General features: G+C 52.5%; 1 protein-coding gene across 1 annotated transcript; it reads right to left on the reverse strand.

The window, feature by feature from the left end:
- Nucleotides 1-17: 17 nt before the first annotated feature.
- On the reverse strand, nucleotides 18-21,053 carry LOC308562824 (protein Daple-like). Its single transcript, XM_081149256.1, has 13 exons — nucleotides 20,984-21,053; nucleotides 20,151-20,251; nucleotides 19,545-19,653; nucleotides 17,988-18,057; nucleotides 17,710-17,768; nucleotides 16,383-16,466; nucleotides 13,521-13,661; nucleotides 12,906-13,069; nucleotides 9,803-9,946; nucleotides 7,762-7,948; nucleotides 6,110-6,279; nucleotides 4,171-4,260; nucleotides 18-324 (listed from the first exon to the last, which is right to left on the reverse strand). Exons 1-13 carry the CDS (start codon nucleotides 21,041-21,043, stop codon nucleotides 303-305), a joined length of 1,401 nt encoding a protein of 466 aa, XP_081005382.1. The 5' UTR covers nucleotides 21,044-21,053; the 3' UTR covers nucleotides 18-302.
- Between the last annotated feature and the right edge of the window lie 277 nt (nucleotides 21,054-21,330).

The raw sequence follows: 21,330 nt of genomic DNA on the forward strand, positions 1-21,330 counted from the left end.
TCTCAGACACACTCCCCTCAACACACTATGTACACTTGCTGGGGTCTGCCCAGAGACAGGCTCTGGGGAGGCTGGGTCTGCCTCAGGGGGTGCTGGGTGGGGCCTCGCCTCAGCAGGTCTCAAGCTGGGCTTCACACAGGCCCTGGCTTCAGCAGCTTCCCCTCGGAGGTGCTGACAGCCATCTTCATGGTGGGGCCGCAGAGCTGGTGGGTATCCTGGTCCCTTCTTTTCTGGTAGGGGGTCCTGGCTAAGATCTGATGGTTCGGGCATCATTGCCTTTCCTCAACAGGTAATTCAGCAGGTCATCCTGGTAGGTGGAATATCCTACAGAGAAGAGAGGAAGAAGGGAGAGGCGAGGGTGAGGGCCACGATGGTCCTCAGAGAGCCCTCTCCCGGTCAAGACGTCCCCTGTGCAGGCCACTTGGCCAGGACTGAAGTTTCCTGCTCCTGTTGGGCCTTTCACAGCCTAGCTGGGCCCCATGACACACCCGGCCCGTGGTTGAGATGGTGAGGCCGAGGCCCCACATGGGTCAGGGAGAAAAGCCAGGCGTCCGTCACTCAGGCAGCTCCCTAACTTCACCAGGAAAACAGACCCAGAGGGAGATGCCGTTTCCAAAAACACATCCACTGGATGGGAGGGTCGGGGCTGGGAGCCTGGGCACAGCCAAAGGTTTCCATCTGTCCTCATTCCCACCAAGCTCAGTGTGAGGCAGAGACCGGCTGGGCACATTATCCTCTCTTCCTTCCCAGGCCACCAGCTCAGACCTGGTGACGGCTTCATCTTAGGCCACAAGAAACAGAAATGACGCCAGCAGTTCCTATATGCCAGACTGACCTCACTCGAAACCCTCACTGACACCTACACCTTTCTTTTGATCTGACAAGGGGGATGTAGGAACAACGAGGTGGGCCACCAAGGGTAACTCAAGACTGTGCAGGGGACAGCCACCCCACCATTGTTCCCTTTAAGCCACTGCCCTGGCACAGCAGTTGTGCTGGGCTGGCCTTCCCCTGTCCAGGAAACCACTGTCCTTTCCCACCATGCTGGCAGCAGGCCTAGGCCCCCAGACCGAAGTCTGACCCTGCTCTGGAACCTGCAGCCCTCTGCCAGCACCTCACAGCCTGGAGGAGCCTAGTGGACGTGTCCCCTGAGGCGGATGGACACCATGAGGAGAGGAAGGAGTGCATGCAGAGGAGGCAGGGGTCACCCGCACATGGAGTCAGACCCCAGGCAGCTAGACATTTGAGGGACCGTCAGTCTGCGGGACAGCTCAGCAGCCCGACACACACCTACACCTGCCAACAATGCCTGACCCAGGATTCCGACATCTGGACCCACAACTAGACACACAGTCATCCCCAAAGGCAAAAAAAATCAACCTTCTCAGTGACAAGTGTGGGGAAACACCCTCCCGGCTGCCGTGTACCTGCATGCCAGTGTCCACCACAGCCCTCGGGTCTGAGGGTGAGAGCGGCTACAGGGAGGGGACACTGCCCTGGCCGAGGGCAGGCTGCCCCTTCCAGGCCTGCAGACCTCCCCTCCTGGCCCATTCCTCTAGCACATACAGTATCCGGTCCCTGTTCCCGGGATCATCAGTCTCCATCCCGCTGCACACTAACAACTGTGGGACAGGGACGTGTTTTCGTGGTCCCTGCTCACAGCTGGTGAGCAGCTGAGCTGCACTGAGAACCGGGGACACACCCGGAGATGCTCTGCTTCCCGCCCCGCCAAGCCGTCTGCTCCGGATTCACCGGGTCCACAGGGCACCCAGGTCCCAAGTGCTGGCGCGGGCCACAAACAGCAGCAGCTGGAAAACACCAGTTGGCAAGGGCCTGTGGGGTGAGCCACAAATACTTGGTTTTTCTGAAGGCACAGAAACAGGACCTGCTTTCCACAGTGACGTACAGGTCAGAGCCACCCACGGCCTTGCTCACAGCCTTGCTGAAGACCCTGCGTATGTCCATTAGGTATTTAATGCACCGGGATCTCCCTATAGAAATGGCTTCTTCTAGGCCTGACAGCTACAAGGAAACCCAAACAGAGGCTATGGTGCTTCTCCGTGCTGGCTGTGTGGACATCAGCTCTGGAGATTTGTGTCCCTCTCACCACAGACACGATCTGCGAGGCTTCTCATGCTTAAGTGACTACATTGTTCTGGGACAAAACTAACACAACACTGCCTGGGTTTGCATTTTCTACTTGATTGGTAACATACCTAAGGAGGCGGAGGTGTGTGCATGGAGCATGCCCCCTCAGGCTCCTACACACTCGTGTGCACATCCAACACTCCTTCTGGCTGGTTCTACCTTCCCAGGAAGGAGACCGGAAATCCCACCCTTTACTACCCACCTACAGCCAGGTCGCCCTCTTACCTTTCCTGGGAGCCTGCTGTGGGCGTACTGGTCTTTCACCACTGGGAGCAGGATGGGATGGGCTCCCGGGGATCCAGTGGACAGGCACCTACAATCGATACCTCTCCTTTTCTCGATCCCCTTTTATTCGTTTTAAAAAGGTTGAGGATCCATTTGGGTCCAATCCAGCGTTTTTTCCTAGTTTGAAGGAGATTTTTAGGGCACAGTTACACTCACTGCCCCCTCCAGCAGGTTTCGGGTGCCCTACCGTGACCTGGGATTTCCATCACTTGCCTGTGAAGTTGGCCATTAACTTGGGGATCAGAATTCGGCTTCTTTTTGCCATCACCACAATCACTGGATCTGGGGTTCAGGAGGTAAAACAGAATTTGCAGTTAACGTGCACAGACTCGGGGATGGTAGAAGTGTCGGTCTTGGCAGAAGCCCACACTAGCCTTCGGGGAAACAACTTCAAATACCGCCCTCAGCCCGTGACTGTCTGCCGAGCACAGGAAGCGGTGCTGCGCGAACCTAACCTATGTTTCCTAGAAAGTTCAGATGAAAATGCCATTTTCAGGAAAAGCCAGGGACCTTCTCATTTTCTGCTAGAGTCAGTAATGAGTGAAATAAGCTGGGATACTTTGCCATTCCCGGCACTGCGGAATCTGGGTGAGGGGAAGAGGGCAGGGCAGAGTGGGTCGTTTGAATGAAAAACAGTGAGGCCTGGTCACTGTGGCTCCGTGCTTAGAGTGTCAGCGTGAGCAGCAGGGTTGCAGGTTCGATTCCCAGTCAAGGTTTAATCCCCAGCCCCAGTTAGGGCACATGCAGGAGGCAACCAATCAATGTGTCTCTCTCATATCCATCTCTCCCTCTGTCTCTCTCTCTGTCTCTCACACACACACCCCTGCCTCTTTCCTTCCCTTCTACTTTCTATAAATCTCAATGCGACAAATATCCTCAGGTGAGCATTAAAAAAATAAATAAAATGCATAAAAACAGCGAATTGAAAGGGTAAGTAGTATGTGGTATCCGAGCAGAAATGGAGGCATTCTAACCTAACAGAAGAACTCCATCTGGGTTCTAATCTTGCCTCTGCCCTGAAATAGCACTGTGCTTACACAAATCACTCCAGTTCCTCATGGGTGACTCAATTCCTCTCAACAGAAGGGGCAGAGGGAGCTTCTGAAATGTTGTGGTTCTGTGATTTGAACAGAGAAGCCTTGCAGGATTCATGGGGATGTGACTTCAAGGCTGGGCTGGGGCAGGATAGCCTGAAGGGCCAGCTCCTGGGGCTCAGGCCCGGGACTAGGGGAAGCCCTGCTGAAGGGGACTTAGCCAGCCCACAACTGCAGCTGCTGCTCTCTGGAGAAGGAAAGTGGTTCTGCAAGTGCCTTGGGGTCCAGTGACTCCAGAGGAATTTCGCCTGTGTTTGAAGACCATGGGTGCTGGTCTAGGTGTCTGATCCAAGCTTCCTTCCCAAGACAGAAGCATGGCTTCCTATGTCCTGAAATCTTCAGGCAAAACCTGACCCTCCTGCTTTAATGGCTCTAAAACCAGACTCTCTGTGCCCTTACACAGGCTCATGGCCAGCTGTCATTTGCCATCCCTCATTGGATAACCCTGAGTCCAGAGGGCAGGACTGAAAGAAACTCTAAATTCTGTCCGTAGTGGGAGGGACCTGCACACAGATGTCCTGCTCAACAGTGGAAGACACAGGCCCACCAACGGGCCCCTGCTCCAGGTGGCTACAGCCTTCCCTCCTCCTGAGAGAACAAGCTCTCTGTTCTCTTTCAGTCACTGAAGCTTAAGGCAACTCACTTCTTTGGAGCAGGATGAGAGCGCTTGAGCGGAGCTTTGGATTTTTCTTCCAGGTTGTCATTTTCACTCTGAAAGTCACTTAAGTCGTCTCTAAAAACAGAGGAGAAAGGAAAAACAAACTCGTTTTTTAAATGTAACATGTAACTTGTCCCTTCAGCCCAGCCCAGAAGGGCCGGTGGTTTTCTGGGATTCAGACATCACGGTGCTCACGAACATCGTGGTCCCTCAGGTGGGAATGTGTGAACACAAGCATTGGATGTGGGTCCGGGAACACTAACACCTCAAGGAGACCTGCTGAAGCACCTAGGACCAGGCTGTACATCATCTCAGGAGAGCAAACTCTGGTCCATCTGAAACTCAAGCCCAGAAACCCCAAGGAATTTCCGGCCAGGCCAATTCAGGACGGGAGGCTCTCGGGGTCAGACACAGGGCTAGGCTGGCTCCTGGGGGGCAAACTAACAAGACCCCCAGTGGTGAGGAGACACCTGCCTTCAGCGTGTTAGATGGGCATCAAGGTTTCAAAGTCACTTGAGCAAAGTCAGACCTCTGACCTCCACCCATTCCAATGTTGGTTTTGATAACACTTGCAGGGAAGCAAACTCTAAGCCTTTCAGGGCCCAGACAGAGAAAATCAGGAGCAAAGCTGGCCTGGAAGGACCAGAGGGAGTGGCCGGGCCTGGGGCTGCTGAGCGCATGGTGTCGTGGGGAACCGCACCGGGCCCTGCACACGGGGGGCTGCTGGCGAGGGGGCGGAACTTCTGATTGTTTTCCCAAAGGACCCAGAAACCCAGGTTGTGAAGCAAAATCTCTTAATTTCTAATTGTTGGAAATCAGTTCACATTTTGAAAACCACAAAAAGGACCACAGAGAAACTCTTGAACCTCGGCCTCCAGAGGGCACCCCGACCTTGAGGAAAGGGCGCCTGGCCTTCCTGTGACAGGGGCCTGCTTCTGTTCTCTCCTGGCCCCTGGGGGTGTGCTGGGTGCTCTCCATACAATGCTGCCCAGGGGGCCCGCTGGCTCCTGTCCTGTCGCTGCCTCTCACAGTGGGTGTGGCCTTGACAGCTTGATCCCTGGTTTCCTTGCTTGGCAATGAGTCCTCTGGATCCAGGCAGCTGCTCAGGCCCCTTGGCCATGAAACTGCCGAGGTCCCACCTAAACCGAGGGCTTTTGCGGGAGTTCACCGTGAAGTGGGGACCCAGGCAAAGTGCTAGCTTGCCAACCAGTAAGGCCCCAACCACCGCCCCTGCTCTATTCCCAGTCCCGTCAGCTCAACATCTTTGATTCTAGACTTTGTGATTCTGCCCCCACAGCCGTGCTGCTTGGCCTTATGCTAGGGTGCTTTCCTGTCTGCATGTGCCCCCTCGTCCTATGCCAGCAGCAGAACCCAACTCCCAGCCCCATGCCTCCATCTATGCCTCCAGGGAGCCCCTCAACATCCGTGTGCTATGCATGTAGCTCCGCTCACATCCCATCTCCCCTACTAGTCCCTGCTGACCAGGGAACTGGTGCTCTGCACCTCGAGGGGCCTCCGCCCAAGTCCGGACCCTGTAGATATTGGCAGAGGGAGGGCAACCACGCGCACAACAACCCACTCTCCAAGACAAAAAAGCTCAGCCTTTGACCTGAATTCTTTCCCTGAGGACTTCTCTTTACCACTATCATATTTTTTTCAGTGAAGTTCATTCCAAAGGCAGATCAAGAAGTGTCTGGCAGTGGGCACTGTCTTTGAAAAGCAAACAAAGGCCAACCACCCTGCTTGCAGAAATCTAGAACCACCCCAGGGAAAATGAGAGGACATGCTGGTAAGGTGGCCTGTCCCCTCGCCCTGGGGACACGAATGTTCCCCAGGGCTTCTCTCCCCGGAATGTTGGGCTCTAGGCTGCAGCTGGAAGCCAGGACCCTTTGTGGACAGGCGTCAGCCATCCCACACCCCTTACAGGGAATCCTCCTGCTCCTTGACGTTCCAGCACTGATCTTGGTAACACAAGTTCTGCTCTAGAAGCATCAGCTGGTCATGGTCCAAATTCTGGATCCGCTCCAACATCTCAACCCGGCCCGCAAGGTGGTAATTGGCTTCCTCCATGTTGCCCTTGAGTCGAGACAGCACCTAAAACACAGATGAACAAGGTCTCAACCACCCCAAGCCCTGCGATTCCACTGCTTCGAATCTAATTCCAAAGGAAGAAAAAGGCGACGGGCACACAGATGGCCACTGCGTTACTATCTAGACCAGTCGGAGTGACCAATGCTGCCAATGTCATGGGGACGGCCAAGCCTTCTGTCACTGCTCCGTCCGATCAGGCAGCCACTGGCCACATGTGCCCACTGGGCACTGATAACTAGCCAGTCTGAGCTGAGTCGTGCCATAGGTACAAAATAGACAACAGATTCCGAGGAATTAATAACCATTTTTAAAAATATGATATATCTCATTAATTAGCCTGCTTCCTGGTGTGGCTCTGTGGCTGAGCATCGACCCATGAACCAGGACGTCACTAGCTCCATTCCTGCTAAGGACATGTGCCCAAGATGCGGGCTGGATCCCCAGTAGGGAGCCTGCAGGAGGCAGCCGGCCCAAGTTTCTCCATCATCAGGGATGTCTCTGTCTCTCCCTCTCCCTTTTATTCTCCCTGTCAAAAGAATCAATAAAAATATTTTTTTTCAAATAACTCATAAAATCTATCATTAAAATTAATCCCACCTCTTTCCTTTTACTGTTTTAATGTGGCTACTAGAAAATTTTGTATTACGTGGGGCGGCCTGCATTATATTCCTATTGGACACCTCTGCTTTACATGAGGGTTGGCACTTTTTCTGTCAAGGGTGAGATGGTGACTGTTTTAGGCTTTCCAGCAGGATGGTGGTCTCTGTGGCAACTATTCAACTCTGTTATTACAGCAGGCAAGTAGCCAGAGATAAAATGGACATGCATGGGTGTGGCTGTGTTAAAAAAGAGACAAAAAAACAAGTTTACTTGTGGACACAGACATCTAAGGTTCCTATTTCACTTGCCACCAAATATTCTTCTTCTCGTGACTTCCCCAACCTTTCAAAACTGTAAAAGGTATTATTGGTTCACAGACATACAAAAAGAGGCAGTGAGTGGGGGGCTGGATCTGAACTTGGGGCTGAGGTGGACCAAGTCCTGCTCTAGGATATCATCGCGGTTGGTGCAGCAGGACAGTCAAAAGCTCCGGCTTCAATCAAACTGGGTCCCAAGGCACCACTTAAGAAGGACAAGGACAGGAGCCCCGCTCACGAGGTCATCGTGAGAACTGAGTGAGAGGACCCCGGGGAGCACAGGGCAGAGTGCACAGCAGCAGGAGGGACATGAACAGGACTCGGCTGTTTCCACGCACCGCCCGACCCTGCAAAAGCCGAGGTCAGACGAAAGGTGCTTCCTGACACATCCCTGACGGTCAGGGTGTTCGTCCCCTTCAAATGCCTCTGGCTTCCCCTCGGCCTCTGGGTGACATTCACATACAGTCTCTGAGCAAGGACGCCAACGAGGACCTATCTGGACCCGGCCCAGCCCAAGGCTCTCAGCCCAGGGAGCACCGCCCGCTGTCCTGGGCCCCCCAGGCCTCACCTCGCACTGTTTGCGCAGCTGGGCCAGAGAGGCGCTGGCTGCCTGGTGCTCCTCCTCCAGCTGGCAGAACCGGGCCTGCCAGTGGTCCGCCTCCACCTGCATCTTGACAAGGGCGCTTCCCAGCTCCGTGCTGCGGGCTTGCAGCTCCTCCTGCTGCCCCTTCACCCGCCGGTGCAGGATGCTCACTCTAGGGGTGGACAGACACAGGGCCAAGGGCTCAGGAACACTCCCAGGCTCTGTCCCGGCTCTGCAACCTTAGCAAAATCACCGCCTCTCGGGGCATCAGCTTTCCCATGTGTACGTGAAGGCTGAACAAAATCAGTAGTTCTCAAACTGTGCCTGTTGGGTTCTATGAGGCTCCCCATGGACCCCACTGTGCGCTGGGGGGACAGGACAGGCAGCCTTGGACAAGACTTCAGCAGAGCATCACTGTTAACATCCTTTATACTTATGGCTTTGCTTCCCTGCTTCCTTGGAAAAAAGGCTTCTTCTATTAAAATACTTTCAGAAATCATTAAATCAGAACATTTGCTCTAAAATTCTATGCCTCTGCCCAGCTCTCCTCCTCAATTCCAAGCCCCTTTCTAATTTCAACTCTGGAAGGAAATATAAAATGAGATTCTGGCGTTCTTGTCAATCCACTGAAATGATCGTCATCACCAGAATTACCTGATTGGGTTTCCTAAGAAATATTTATGCCAGAAAGCTCCAATTGCCAGAGGCTCATGGACTCAGTGAGAACACAAATAGGTCTAGCTTGGCCCACACAGTTCTGTTTCTAAAATTAATGAGTATGTCATCATTTAAAAATGTTTAGGTTTCACATCAACATTCAGATGTCTCGCTTCTGAGAAGAAAGTATTCTCAAGAAAACATAACCAGGCGTCCCTGGATCCACCTCCCAGGTCATACCTTCAGTTGCCGTGTGTTCTTTACCAGGGCCTGGTCTTTTACTGACACTCCTTCCCCACGTCCAGGGCCTGCCGGGCCACCACAGGCACCTGACTTTGCAGCCCCCCAGGACCTGCTAAAACAAGGCTGTGGGGAGGAAGGCTTCCTATGGTCACGCCTCTAGGTTGAGACAAGCCCTGGCCTCAAATCCTGACTATGCCACTCAGTAGGAGCACTGAGCTTCAACAAGGGTCTAAATCTCTTTGAGCCTGATTCCTCATGTGTTAAAGAAGTCAGTCAATTCCCATGATCCGCAGTATGTTCTATGGTCACAGGGAAGACGGAATCGGTGTACACTGAACCTGATGCCAACGTTCCTGTGAGTCTCAGGCCACACTTTTGGCAACTGATCAAGACATAAAGATGCCTGTGTAACATCCTCACAGCAACAGCCCCGTGACTCCTGCCAGAAGGCGCCTTATCTACCACTTGTGTACCCCCGTGAGGCCCAGCGCAGCCCTGCACATGGGAACACTAGGGAGCACACAGCACGGCACGTGGGGGCCATTTCAAACAGAGAAATCACCACCAAAGAGCACAAAACTAGAAAACCATGGCACCAACTGGGCCACAGGAAGGGCGCTCGTTTACAGCAGGAGAGCTGGAACAAGGCAGGAGTCAAACGCCTCACTGACCGCAGATGCGAAAGTGCACATCAGATGACGTCAGTATCCCGCACTCAGGGACAGTCCACAAAAGGCCACATGTGCACATATGGGGGTTCCAAGTACATTTCAGCCAGTAGATGATTCACAAAGAGGGAATGTGTGAATGAAAATTGACCTTACCTCCACCACTGGTGTTAGGGGATGAAGGTGCCCGGACCCCATGCCATCATCACGATCGACAGTGTGGGAGGTGAGGCTATCCAAACCCAGACAGTGCACCATCCCAGGTGTCCCTAGTCCTTCCATCCCAGCTACCAGCTGCGGTCCTTTTACCCTATTCCCATCCTGCAGTTAACATGACAAGGTTTGTAAGAATGCATCATTGCCAGGGGACTCTCTTGAGTTTCACTCAGTGGGTGCTGAGTACGTTGGTCTGAATGACATCCTGGCAGATGCCGCAGCATTGGGGTGGTGGCGGTTACCTGTCCAGCTCTTCCCTCAGCTTCTGGTTCTCATCGGTGAGGATGGCGTTGGACCTCTGCTGTTCTTGGAGAGCCTCCCGCTGGGTGTTCAGGAGCTTTTCGAGCTGCTCCACTGCCTCCCTGTGCGCCATCTTGTCTTCCTGCCTGTGGGAGGGAAGACACCTGCTAGGAAGGGACACCCCTGAACACTGCAAAGCCTCCTCTGGGGGGCTGCTCTATGGAGAGCTGAAAGGGAGGGCGATGGGCAGGGAGTGGGCTGGACAGCTGAGAAATCGGAGAATGGCAGTTGGCACAGACATGGGGCTAGCTCTGGGGGATCTCCTCCAGCCACAGAGCCGAGTCCACCTTCCCCCATCCGATGTGTCTCCATAGTCCCTTCAATTCCCTGTCATTCCAGCCCTTCACAATGACACCACAGCATACACAGCTGAAGTCCACTCTACCAAACACTCTACTTCTGATTACAGCAGTCCCTTTAATATTTCTTGCAACAACATTTGGTGGTGAGAAACTTTTAGCCGTTTTTTTGTCTGGAAAGCCCCTTATTTCACCATCTATTTTGATTGATAGCCTTGCTGGATAAAGTCGTCTTGGTTGCAGATCCTTGCTTTTCACTTCCTTGAATACTTCATGCCATTCCCTTCTGGCCTGTAGAGTGTCTGATGAGAAATCAACAGACAGCCTTATGGGAGCCCCTTTGTAGGTAGGTAACACAACGCTCTTCTCTTGCTGCCTTTAACATTCTCTCTGTCTTGAATTTTTGGCATTTTCATTAAGTGTCTAGGCCTGGGCCTCTTTGCAATTTTTGTGCTTGGCACTCTGTGTGCCTCCCAAATTTGTGTGACTTTCCTTCACCAGGTTCGGCAAGTTTTCCGCCACTATTTCTTCAAACAGGTTCTCTATCCCTGGCTCACTCTCTTCACCTTCTGGGACTCCAAGGATGTGAATGCAGTTATGCTTCATGTTGTGCCACAGCTCCGTTACACAATTCCCTTGTTTGTTCTTTCTGGATCTCTGATTCAGTATTTTTTCGACCCTGTCTTCTAATTGGCTGATCTCATCCTCAGCTTACAACACTCTGCTGTTTATCCCGTCCAGTGTATTCTTTTTTTATTTCAATCCTCATGCAAGGATATGATTTCCATTGCTTTTCAGAGGAAGTACGAGAGAGAGAGGGAGACAGAAAGACTGACAGACATCAATATGAGACACACTGATTGGTTGCCTCCCACTCATGCTCAGAATGGGGCCGGGGATCCAGGCCAACACTGAGGTATGTGACCTTGGCCAGAATCAAACCTGAGGCCCTTCAGTCCTCATGCCAACTCTCTGACCACTGAGTCAAACCGGCTAGGCCCCAATGTAGTCTGTATTTCTGCTAGGTCAGTCTTAATAGCCTGCATAGTTTCCATATCTTTTCTTCTGCTGTTAGGGCAATCCTTACAACCATTATTCTGAACTCTGGATCTGATAAGATTGTGTATCTCCATTTCCTTTAGTTCTTCTTGTGGGGGCTTGTTCGTCTCCCCATTTTGGTCGCCTCTTAGGTTTTCTGTGTATGTATTAGGTAGATGTGCTAGGAGTCCCATTCTTTTTGAAGGGTCTCTGGTGCAGGCCAATGTCAAACTCTCTTTGTGAATGGCCTTGGGTACTCTCTGTTTGGAGCTACACGTGATCCACAACCTGTGGCGGCTGGCTCTCTCTGCTGGGGCTGGGTGCCCCTGGGAAAAACCAACATGCACACCAGGGTTTGATGTTCCAAACCCTGGGTCCAGAAGCAGATCAGGCAGACCAGAGTCAACCACAGTCCACCTCTAACTGCAGGGTGATTGTTATTCTTAGTCTCTTAGTCAGGTTCAGGCTGTAGACCACAGGGTGGGGTGAGAGGATTGCCAAAGGGTGGGGCAATTGTCCCCCCCCCCAGGCAAAAGCTGCCTGGGAAGTACAGGTGTACCTGAGAAAGACAGCCTCTGCATCTGGGGGAATGACTCAGCACAGGAATTCAGATGGCCACCCTTCAGCTCTAGCCCCAGAGCTAGGATTTTCCTCACACAGCTCTAGTCTACTCTGCCCTCCCTCCACCAGAGCTCAAAATGAGTAGCTGACACAAAACTTTGTGCACTGGCCTTTGAAGAGGCTGCCAGCATTTCCAGCCATCACTCCCTGGCACACAGAAATCTCGGTGCTTTTCACAGCTACATCGTATATGGTCACCTTTCTTACATGTGCTGCTCTGGGCTGAGGAGCCCAGCTTCATGTTTCGAATCCAGACTTCACACTGGGAACACCCCACAGCTGAGATAGCCCTCCGGACCTCCAGCTATTGCCTCTGGGTGCGCAAGAAGCCATCTCTAGCCTCCATACTTTCTACCAGTCTCTAGGCGCTCTCTGCTTTAGGTCCTTGGTTATAAGGGTGCTCTCTAGCTAGTCTTCCGTTGATTATTCAGGATAATCTTTTCCATATTTTACTTGGAATTCCAGTTATGTCCTGGGAGAGTGTCAGTGTAGCTTCCACTTAATCCATCGCCATCTTGGAATCCCCCACTTTTAATGACTCTTCTCAGACTACACCCACCAGACACTGATTTTTCCTCTGAGTGTGTGGGACAGGTCAGGGGACTCCAGGAGGCACTGTGCCACTCCAGAGTCAGGTAGGCAGTGAGGCCACCTGGCCGGGTGGGGAAGGAGGGCAGCACCCGAGATGATGGGCAAAGTGACATCACCAGCTTCAGGAAAGGGGAACAGGCTCACCAGATGGGGTGAGACACATCCTCCCTCCGGCCAAGAAAACCACCCCAGTGTGTCACCACTTGAGCCTCACACTAGGCCTGAGGGTAAACAGCAGGCTGCCTCTCTAAGCCTATAGTGTCTGCACTGATAGGAACCCTAAAGCACGAGAAGAAACCCTCCTGTGTGGACCAGGCTGGGAGTGGACTAGTCCAGGAACAAACAGGGATCAAGCTCAGAGCAGAGCCCAGGGACTCCAGGGTGCAAATCAGAGCTCTCCCGTCTGATGCACCTCATGGCAATGAACCACATGTGCTAGAAATGGCTTGGTAACACGTGGGAGAAGAACAGAAAGAAGGGGCACAGGAGGACTCACAGCTCTTGGTTCATGAGGCACAGTCTGGCCTTGGTGTTCTCTAGCTCCTCGACCAAGTGCTGCTTCTCCTCCATGGAGAGGCTGCTGGTCAGGCAGAATGTTGAGTCCGCGCTAGAGACCTGGAAAGGACTAGGCGGCTGTTGCACTTGGAGGTGCTCCTGCTCCTGAGACAGGTGGGCAGAGAGGGGGGTCTCATCAGCAGGCTCCTGTGCCCAGCACAGTGCCCACACTAGTACTTGGTGAAAAAGAACCAAAAGATGGAAAAATGTAAAAGAGAGGATGTCAGCTAAGACTGTAAAACCAGCAGGGAGCCAGGAGAATGGTGCTATGTTAGTGAAAACCAAGGATATAGTTAGTGAGACAAAAAGGGGACTGTGAATGGAGCAGTGTCCCCAAGCTGAACTTCTACCCTGACACAGGTGTCTTGGAGGTGACTGTGCAGTGCAGGGAAAATCCCATGTCCTGACACCCGGGGAACATCCGAGAGGAGGAGGGGGTGGTCTGCAGGATTCAGAGGGAGAGTCAGGATGAAGACAGCCACCCAGCACTCGGGCCCCAGGCCCAGGCCCCTCCTCAACCTGTCCCAACAGGCCACTTGGCCATCAGCAAACACACCTCCTGGCATTGGTCTCGCTCACGTAGCAGCCTCTTCAGGAGAAGCAGCATGTTCCTGGAGAAGGCCGCTACCTCCTCTGGGATCATGTCTGGAAGTCTGAAATTCTGCAAGTCCAGCACATTCTCCGGACTGTGGGTCACCTGAGGGCACACACGGGTAGGGTGCTGCAGAGGCCTCACAGGGAGCAGCTCCAGGGAAACCTGAGAGCACCCACCCACCATGGCCATGCCACGGGGCCTAGGCGCACTCTCCCACAGCGGACCCATGTCACTGACATTAACAGCTCTCATCCACAAATTTCCTATGGCCGGCAGGGGCTCCTGAACAGGTGCTTTCCCAGGCTCTACCCTCACAAACCACTTCTCCCTTCATCACCAGCTCAAAGAGGACACTGATGTTAACACCAGAAAGCTCCTTACAATGCAGTAGTTCCCTCAAAATTCCTCAGATGTTGTGACTGGAGCACCATCCATTTATCACACAAAGAAGGTCAATCTTGGGTGTGGGAGAGTACAAGAGGAATACTATCTTAGTACGTAAAATCTAAGGCAAACATGGCCCCATAGTAAAAGACTTAGGTCAGAATGTTGGTACACAACAATCTTATGTTATTTTTCAGGGAAATATTTCATGATCTAAAATAATTTTCAGGTAAGCCTGTATCTCAGTCCCACTGGCCACTCGCACCACCTGGTTTTCCCCTTCAGCCGGCTGGGAGCGCAGGCCCACGGCCACGGCCTTTCCGGGCCGCCTCTCCACCGACTGCCAGCCTCTCCTTCTCAACCTGACCCCCCAGAGCAGCCAGAGGCACAAGGTCTCGTTCACGTCCTTGTCATCTCAGTTTGGGAAGATGACTATTGGAGGACTCACGCCACAAAAGCGGAAGACACTCAGGGAAACGCACCCAAAAGTTCTTAAATATTAGAGAGGAGTAAATGGAGGTAGAGAATAACTTAAACAACAAAACCCACATGAAAACGGGGCCTTCCAGTTTCTCAAATGGCACCCACTTCCTTACTTCTCCCCACCTCACAAAGGAAAAGTCGGGAGTCAGAGGACCTCAGGGAATTAGGAGAAATCTCAGCCAATGATACGGGGCACCCCAAAGGCCAGGATCTGGGACTCAGGGGCTGGGTTCTAGGCCTGCTCCACACCAGGGTCTGGGAAACGCCCTTCGTGTCTGAAAAAGGGCTCTCGGGACACAACCCCATCTGCACATCACTCAATCGAGCAGCTCAAATTAAAGGCTCATGTCGCTCCTCCCGGATTCTCACTCAGTGGGTCTCTTGTGGATCCCGGGCACCTGACTGCCTGAGAAGCACGCAACTAATTCTCAAGTCCCTGCAGCCAGCACTGAATCTGACCATCGCTCAGGATTCTTTTGGCTGCATTCCACCCCCTCTCATTTTAAATATCCTGCTGGTTGAGCAGGACAGACAGCGAGTGGCAAGGACCTAGTCCCCAGCTACATACATTTTCAAAACATGGGGACACATAAGGAAAATCAAAAGGCAGAATGATTCTCAGGCCAAGAGGTGGCCACGCACTTACAGGAATGGCTGAGTGTGTTTCTGACAATGCTGAGTTTCCCCTCGACTGCAACAAGCCGCAGCCAGCTCCTGCTCCGGGGCTGACTCCGAACCCAGCCCCGTGGTGCCTGGAGGCCGGGGAACCATCACACAGCCTGTCCCGCATCGGCGTGGGGAGCTCTGTTCACCTGACCCTGCCAGTCACACACCTGCTCCTATGTGTACCTGCTCCCGTCCTTTTCATGCCTTTATCTAATCTGTCCCATCAGACTAAAGGCCGAACCACATCTCCTAAGGCACTTAAAACATACAAGGCTTCTTCTGGACGGAGGGTGGGGAAGGCTGTCAGGGAAATAAATTTTCAGGTCGGGGCTTGCCCTCACAGGCCCGGTTTCTAGGGAAACCACTTCCCTGACGTTACCACCTCTGCCAAGGTCAATGTCAGAGGGGCTGTCCTCAGTACAGAGCCCTCCGGACCCAACCCCAGGGGCTGAGTCTGCAGTGACAGCCCTTCAGGGACCTGGTGCTTTCTCACTTCCTAACTAGTACCAGCTGGTTTCTCTGCCATGTCACCAACAGAAACAGAGAATCTTTCTCGAACATCAACCATCTGAAGCAGGGTGACATGTGCCAGAATACACTCTGTAAATCAAACTCTGAGCCCAAACCACTTCAGAGTCATCTGAGAGCACTTAAAAGTAGTCTGAGTCCACATTAGGCAAGAAGACTAGGCAATGGCAGACTTGATGAAGGTGTTGTGAAGAAATTGTTTTCATTTTTACCCCCATTTCATTTTAGCTCGCTAATGACTACCTGTGGGGTCAAGCAAGTGAGGATACACCCCAATCCCCCTCCCAGGCAGTGGAAAGGTGTCGGCCTGGCCAGTTGCCACGAGGAGCAGGGCACCACATACCCAAGGGTTTCCCATGTCCTTGAAGGCTAACAAGCCTCACCAGGCTCTGTTTGTCCTGGGTCTGCAAGCAGGCCGTTCCCAGCATGGTTCCCTCCTATCCCCTCTCTTCTGCTAGGTAAGGCCCTAGCCTACCCTGGCCGAGTGCAAGTAATAAAGGCGACATCTCTCCCCGCTGCTCCACCGACTGCTGTTTTCAGACTAGCAAAGAACAGAGTGGTAATCTGGGGTTGGAGCTCCTACAAGACACTACCTTTATAAACAGGGTCCATATTGCTGTGGTCTCTGAACCCTAAAATTAGTAAAGTCACCAACAGGTGACATAGGCTTTAAACTTTTCCCTCGTGGAGACAGCCTGCCTCCTGGTTGCAATAGGAGTGGGGGTCCCCGGCTGAGCCCCACAAAGCCAGCCACACACCTACCTCCATAATATGGGCCACGAGCCCGGCCTGGGTGGCCAAGTCCAGCTCTTGGATCCGGTTTATATACTCCACTCTCCTCTCGCACTGCAGAGGGGAACACGTGTTAATGGAAGCATTTGCCACTGAGGCAACCTGGGCCCTTCCCACCCACAGGAATAGTTTCCAAACCAACTGCCCACCCAGCCCCTGGCTTCCTCCTTTGTAACCAACAATTTGTCCCTTGTCCTCCCTACGGTCCCTTACCCTGGGGGTTTCTTTAGAACTTGCTCTGACCACCTACATCAGAATCACCTGAGGAGCCATCAGGCAGAAGACACTGGAGGTGAAACACAGAAATCTGCACCTGAAACAAGCTCTCCAGGCACATCTTAAACAAGTAAAGATCAACAACACTGAGTGTGCCTGAGCAACACGGTGTTGCTGAGTGCCTGACTGTTGTCCCAGGCACCGCAAGGTCTTGGGTTCAAATGCTGCTCAGGGCACACACCTGGGTTTCAGGCTCCATTCCAGTAGGAGGCATGCAGGAGGCTGCTGATCAGTGTTTCTCTCCCATCCATGTTTTAGTCTCTGTCTCCCTCTCCCTTCCTCTCTTTGAAATCAATGAAAAAACACAAAAAATGAAATAAAATAAAATGAAGAACACCTGCTTCAAGCCAGGGTGTGGCAAACTATATCTTCACACGGCTGCATGGTAAGAATATCTTAGAGTCTACGGGCCATTTGGTCTCACCTGTGCCACTTTGGTGTCGGAGCAGCCAGGGGTAACACACAGAGAAACAACTGAGGCTCTGTTCCTGTGAAAGCCTATTTTCTTTTTTATAATTTAAAATATATACCTTATTGATATTGAGAGTGGAAGAGAGAGAAAAAAATATATCAATGGAGAGAGTCATTCATGCCTGCCTCCTGAATGCCCCCCACTGGCGATTGAGCCTGCAACCTGGGCATGTGCCCTGACTGGGAATAAACCACCATCTCCTGGATTATAGGTCAATGAAAAGCTCATTTCAAACACAGGGGGTGGGTCACACTCAGCCCCCAGGCTGTGTGTGGTTTCTGACCTTTGTTCTAGGTGTCCCCAAACCAGGGACCATTTGCTAATGGCACCTTGGGCTGAGGAAACCCCACCTGCTTCTTGCCAAAGGTGCCCTGGGACAAGCAGTGGCTACCACCTAATGAGTGGTCCCTTTTCTCAGGAAGCCAGGGATGTGTCACGTTGCGCTTCAGGCAGCTTCCCTCCTGCCTCACTAAGGTGGAGTCTAATCCCCACAAACCCCAACACGAGATGGCTGAGGGCAGGCCTCCTCCCCTCTTGCCCAAGCCCTACCTGCACAGCGCAGCCCAGCATCAGCACCAGTAGTTTCCTGACTTCCTCGATACTTCGGCCTACATTGAAAAAGCAACATATTTAATTAGGCTCATCTGATTATAAAATCTCACTGGTGAGACACTGGTTGGTTGTAGGGGGGAAAATCAGATGAGAAAAAAAAATCCTTTCTCTACTCAGTGCTTCCTACCTGGGTGCACACAGCCCATCTGTTTTCTACTTGTGCGTTTGTGTATTATTTAAGGCAAGCGAGAATTCTGTGCACGGCTTTCACTCACCAGATAGCGGATCTTTGCCGATCATCGTGACGTTCGGCAAACGCATGACTACGAGCTGCTCGAGAACATCCTACAGAAACAAAGAGGGAAAGTTACCATTGAGAACAGGAAACAAAAATAAAGAGGCATTAAGAAAATGACAGGATGAGTGTGCGGCCACTACACGATCACTATGAGCAAGCCACGTGTGAGGAAGGAAAACTTAGGATAGAAACCACGTGAAAACTCCAAGCTAACTGCACTTCTGCCTGGATCAGAACCAAATACGCATCATGTCTGCTTATGGACAGAGACCTGGGGTCAAAGAAGATGTGTTAATGCCAGGACCGCAGGGTCAGCTGTGAGTGTCTTTGTAAAAGATGTCTTTATTTTTATGCTACGGTCTGCTTGTGCAATTGAAAATGCAGAATGAAAATGAAAGAGGTGCTGCTGGGTGTCTATAACCGATCATGCAGGACGCTGGCGCTCAGCAGGTCTCCGGGACACGATGTGAATCAGGCGGCTTCTCTCCTGTACAGCAGCCCTTCCCTGGGAGAGGGATAAGTCACAGCTAATCTGCACCCATCGGAGAGCTGGTGTGGGAGACCAGCTGCCTTCTGGCCCTCAGACCAAGGGCCTTTGACAGCGGGCCCAGCCACCAGCCATCAGCCAAGCCCCTTGCCGGGGTGTCTCTGACAAGCCCTCCTGGCAGTGTGGCAGCTCCACCCGCACCCACCGCTGCGTTCCCCGAGGGCCTCAGGCCAGGTCCTCTTCCCTGAGCAGATGGGACTTGGATCTTACAAATCAGAAGATACAAATTAAATTTTTACAGAAGACGAGGAAGGGGGTAGGTTCCATAAGCATTCCTGGCCTCACGAAATTGGTTGTTATAGAAATCTTCACTGACAAAGCAACCTTAAACCTTTTAAAAACAGGTTTCCAAATTTTCTCAGGAGTCTCTCTATTGCATAGCTCGCTGAAACTCTACATTCAGTATCCTGCCAGCAAGCACTGATAAAGGAAAAGGGGATGATTACACAGCAGGGCCAATGGAACACCCTACAGTTTACTCCTGTCAACAAGATAGAGGCTCGTCGATGACCGCCCTGGCCCAACATAACCCTCGTGTGCTCCCATATCTCCTTCCACCCCTTGAATTGCTGGTGTACAAAGACTCGTTGAGGTGTGGCCAAGAACGTCCTCCAGGTTCCCCACGAATTCCAGCCACTCCCAGTGTGACTGGTGCTGGAGGCCACATTGGCGACCCAAGGCTCATGTCTGGGGCTCTCACAGCACCAGACACCCGTGCTTTGCTCACCACACAGCTCAAACAACATTTGCTGGAAAAGTAAAGACATCGAACTTCTGAACCTTCTCACAAGGTAAAAAGAAAAAGATGAAAATGGCAAAAACACACCAAGTGTCAGCAAGGAGATGCCTAAATGTGAATACCATTTCCTCCAGGATTTCTGTGGGGAAAGGTTTGAGTGAAGACATTGCTAGGGGCAAAGAGCAACTGTTTGAGTGAAGTCAGTGTCAGGGGCACAGAACACCTGGGACACCAAGAGCTGCCCTCACCTGGTAGAAGGTCTTGATATTTGTGACCAGGATGCTTAAGTTCTCAGTCCGGAGGTTAATATCATTGTTCACCTGCTGGTTGATGGGTTGATATCCAGGCCTGGGATCGCTAGGGAAAGAAACATGGCAATGGAAATGGCGTCTCCCCACATTGGCCACACCTCCCTTCCAGTGGCATGTAGTCCTCTCCAAGTCTAGGCTAGTGTGAGGCTGTAAGGAGTGTGGCTCAGAAACACAGGCGTCCTTACCGAGGGGGAAACCTTAGTCACTCACAGATGCTCCCGACCAACCCCTGACACATTTTGTAAGCAGACACTGTCCCTTATAGTTCCTTGATCCCCCAAAAATGTGTTATTTGTGGTTTTTTTTTTAATTCATTGCTTAAACCACATGAAATAGCTGATTTTGAAGTTAATTGCACCATCTACAGTTCTAATGTCCTTCATCAATCAAGCTGCTAACACACTGTCCTGCAGTTCTTCCCACCCCAAGGAAGGGCTGCAAAGGCCCTTATACTGAGATATCACTGGCCCAGGGGCAAGGACCCTCCCAGAGCAACTGCAGGTCTCCTTTTACAACCTGAAAACAAACTTGAAGACAACTTACATTTCTACCATGATCTGGTTAAGAAAGATGCCATCGACCAGACTCATGTAAACCCTCAGGTTGTCATCGTTGCTGCCTTCAAAGGGTCCCAAGGTTTTGACCTGCAAGGAGCAGGATGCAGAAAGGCAGGAAAAGTCACCCCACACACATTCTGAAGCTCGTCAGGACAACCACGGATTGTGGGCTGAAGGGTCACCCAACGCCCACCCATGCTTCAGTGGGCTCCAAGCCCACCTTTCTTCAGGGCCCCTCTTCCTGCCCTACTCCAGGCAACAGATTCGAGACAGCGGGAGGGAAACCTTCTCCCCACTTTTTCCCAGTGTCCCAGAACAGGAAAGAAATGAAAAATAAAAGGAACTTTTCAACAAATTACTCACATCTGATCTATTAGAATTCACTCTGCCCACCGCAGATTGTATACATTCCCACTCAGACGTCCCCCAAGGCCCACCCGTCACCACCATTCACCACCTGGACTCAGGTCAAAAGCTACACAAGGATATTTTCTGGGGAGTCCTTTACCTGAATGGCCAAGCGACAGGGGTTGGGGTGACCACTCAGACCTTGTCTCCTCCTGGAATGGCAGCCCAGCACCCTGATGGGAACAGGCCCACCCACTCCCAGCCCAGGGCCAGGACGCTGCAGGGGGCACACGCTCCCGAGTTGGAAACGCCTCCCGACCCCAGGCCCTGGTCTGGACCCCACACCTGCTAAGACCCCGGCGTGCTGGGACTTTCCCGGGGTCCCAAGGGGCAATAGTCGGGTCTGTAGGGACCACAGGCAGGCGGGAGAAGGGCCGGAGCACCAACGTAGTAGGGAGCCTGGCTACTCACCCACGCGATGAGGGGGCCGTGAAGAAAGAGCTCCAGGAGCTCCCTGCTCGCATCATCCATCCTCAGGCTTCGCCCACTGTGTTGGGCCCAAGGTCTCTGTACCAGAGTCTCTGCGTCCGACGTCTCTGCACCAACTGGCTCTACACCGACTGGCTCTGAGCCCAACTGCTCTGTGCCCCACCTTCCACTGTTTCTATGGCCACTGTCCCCATGCCCGCATCCCATGAGCCTCTGCGCCCACATTCCAACTGGCCCTGGCACTCAATGCTGCCCGGCCCGGGCCATGGGGGCTCACGCCCCATGCTAAGCACTGTGGGGTACATAAAATATTGGGCTCTCTCCCCATG

Source organism: Miniopterus schreibersii (assembly GCF_964146895.1).
Source record: "Miniopterus schreibersii genome assembly, chromosome: 10".
NCBI classification, from domain to species: Eukaryota; Metazoa; Chordata; class Mammalia; order Chiroptera; family Miniopteridae; genus Miniopterus; species Miniopterus schreibersii.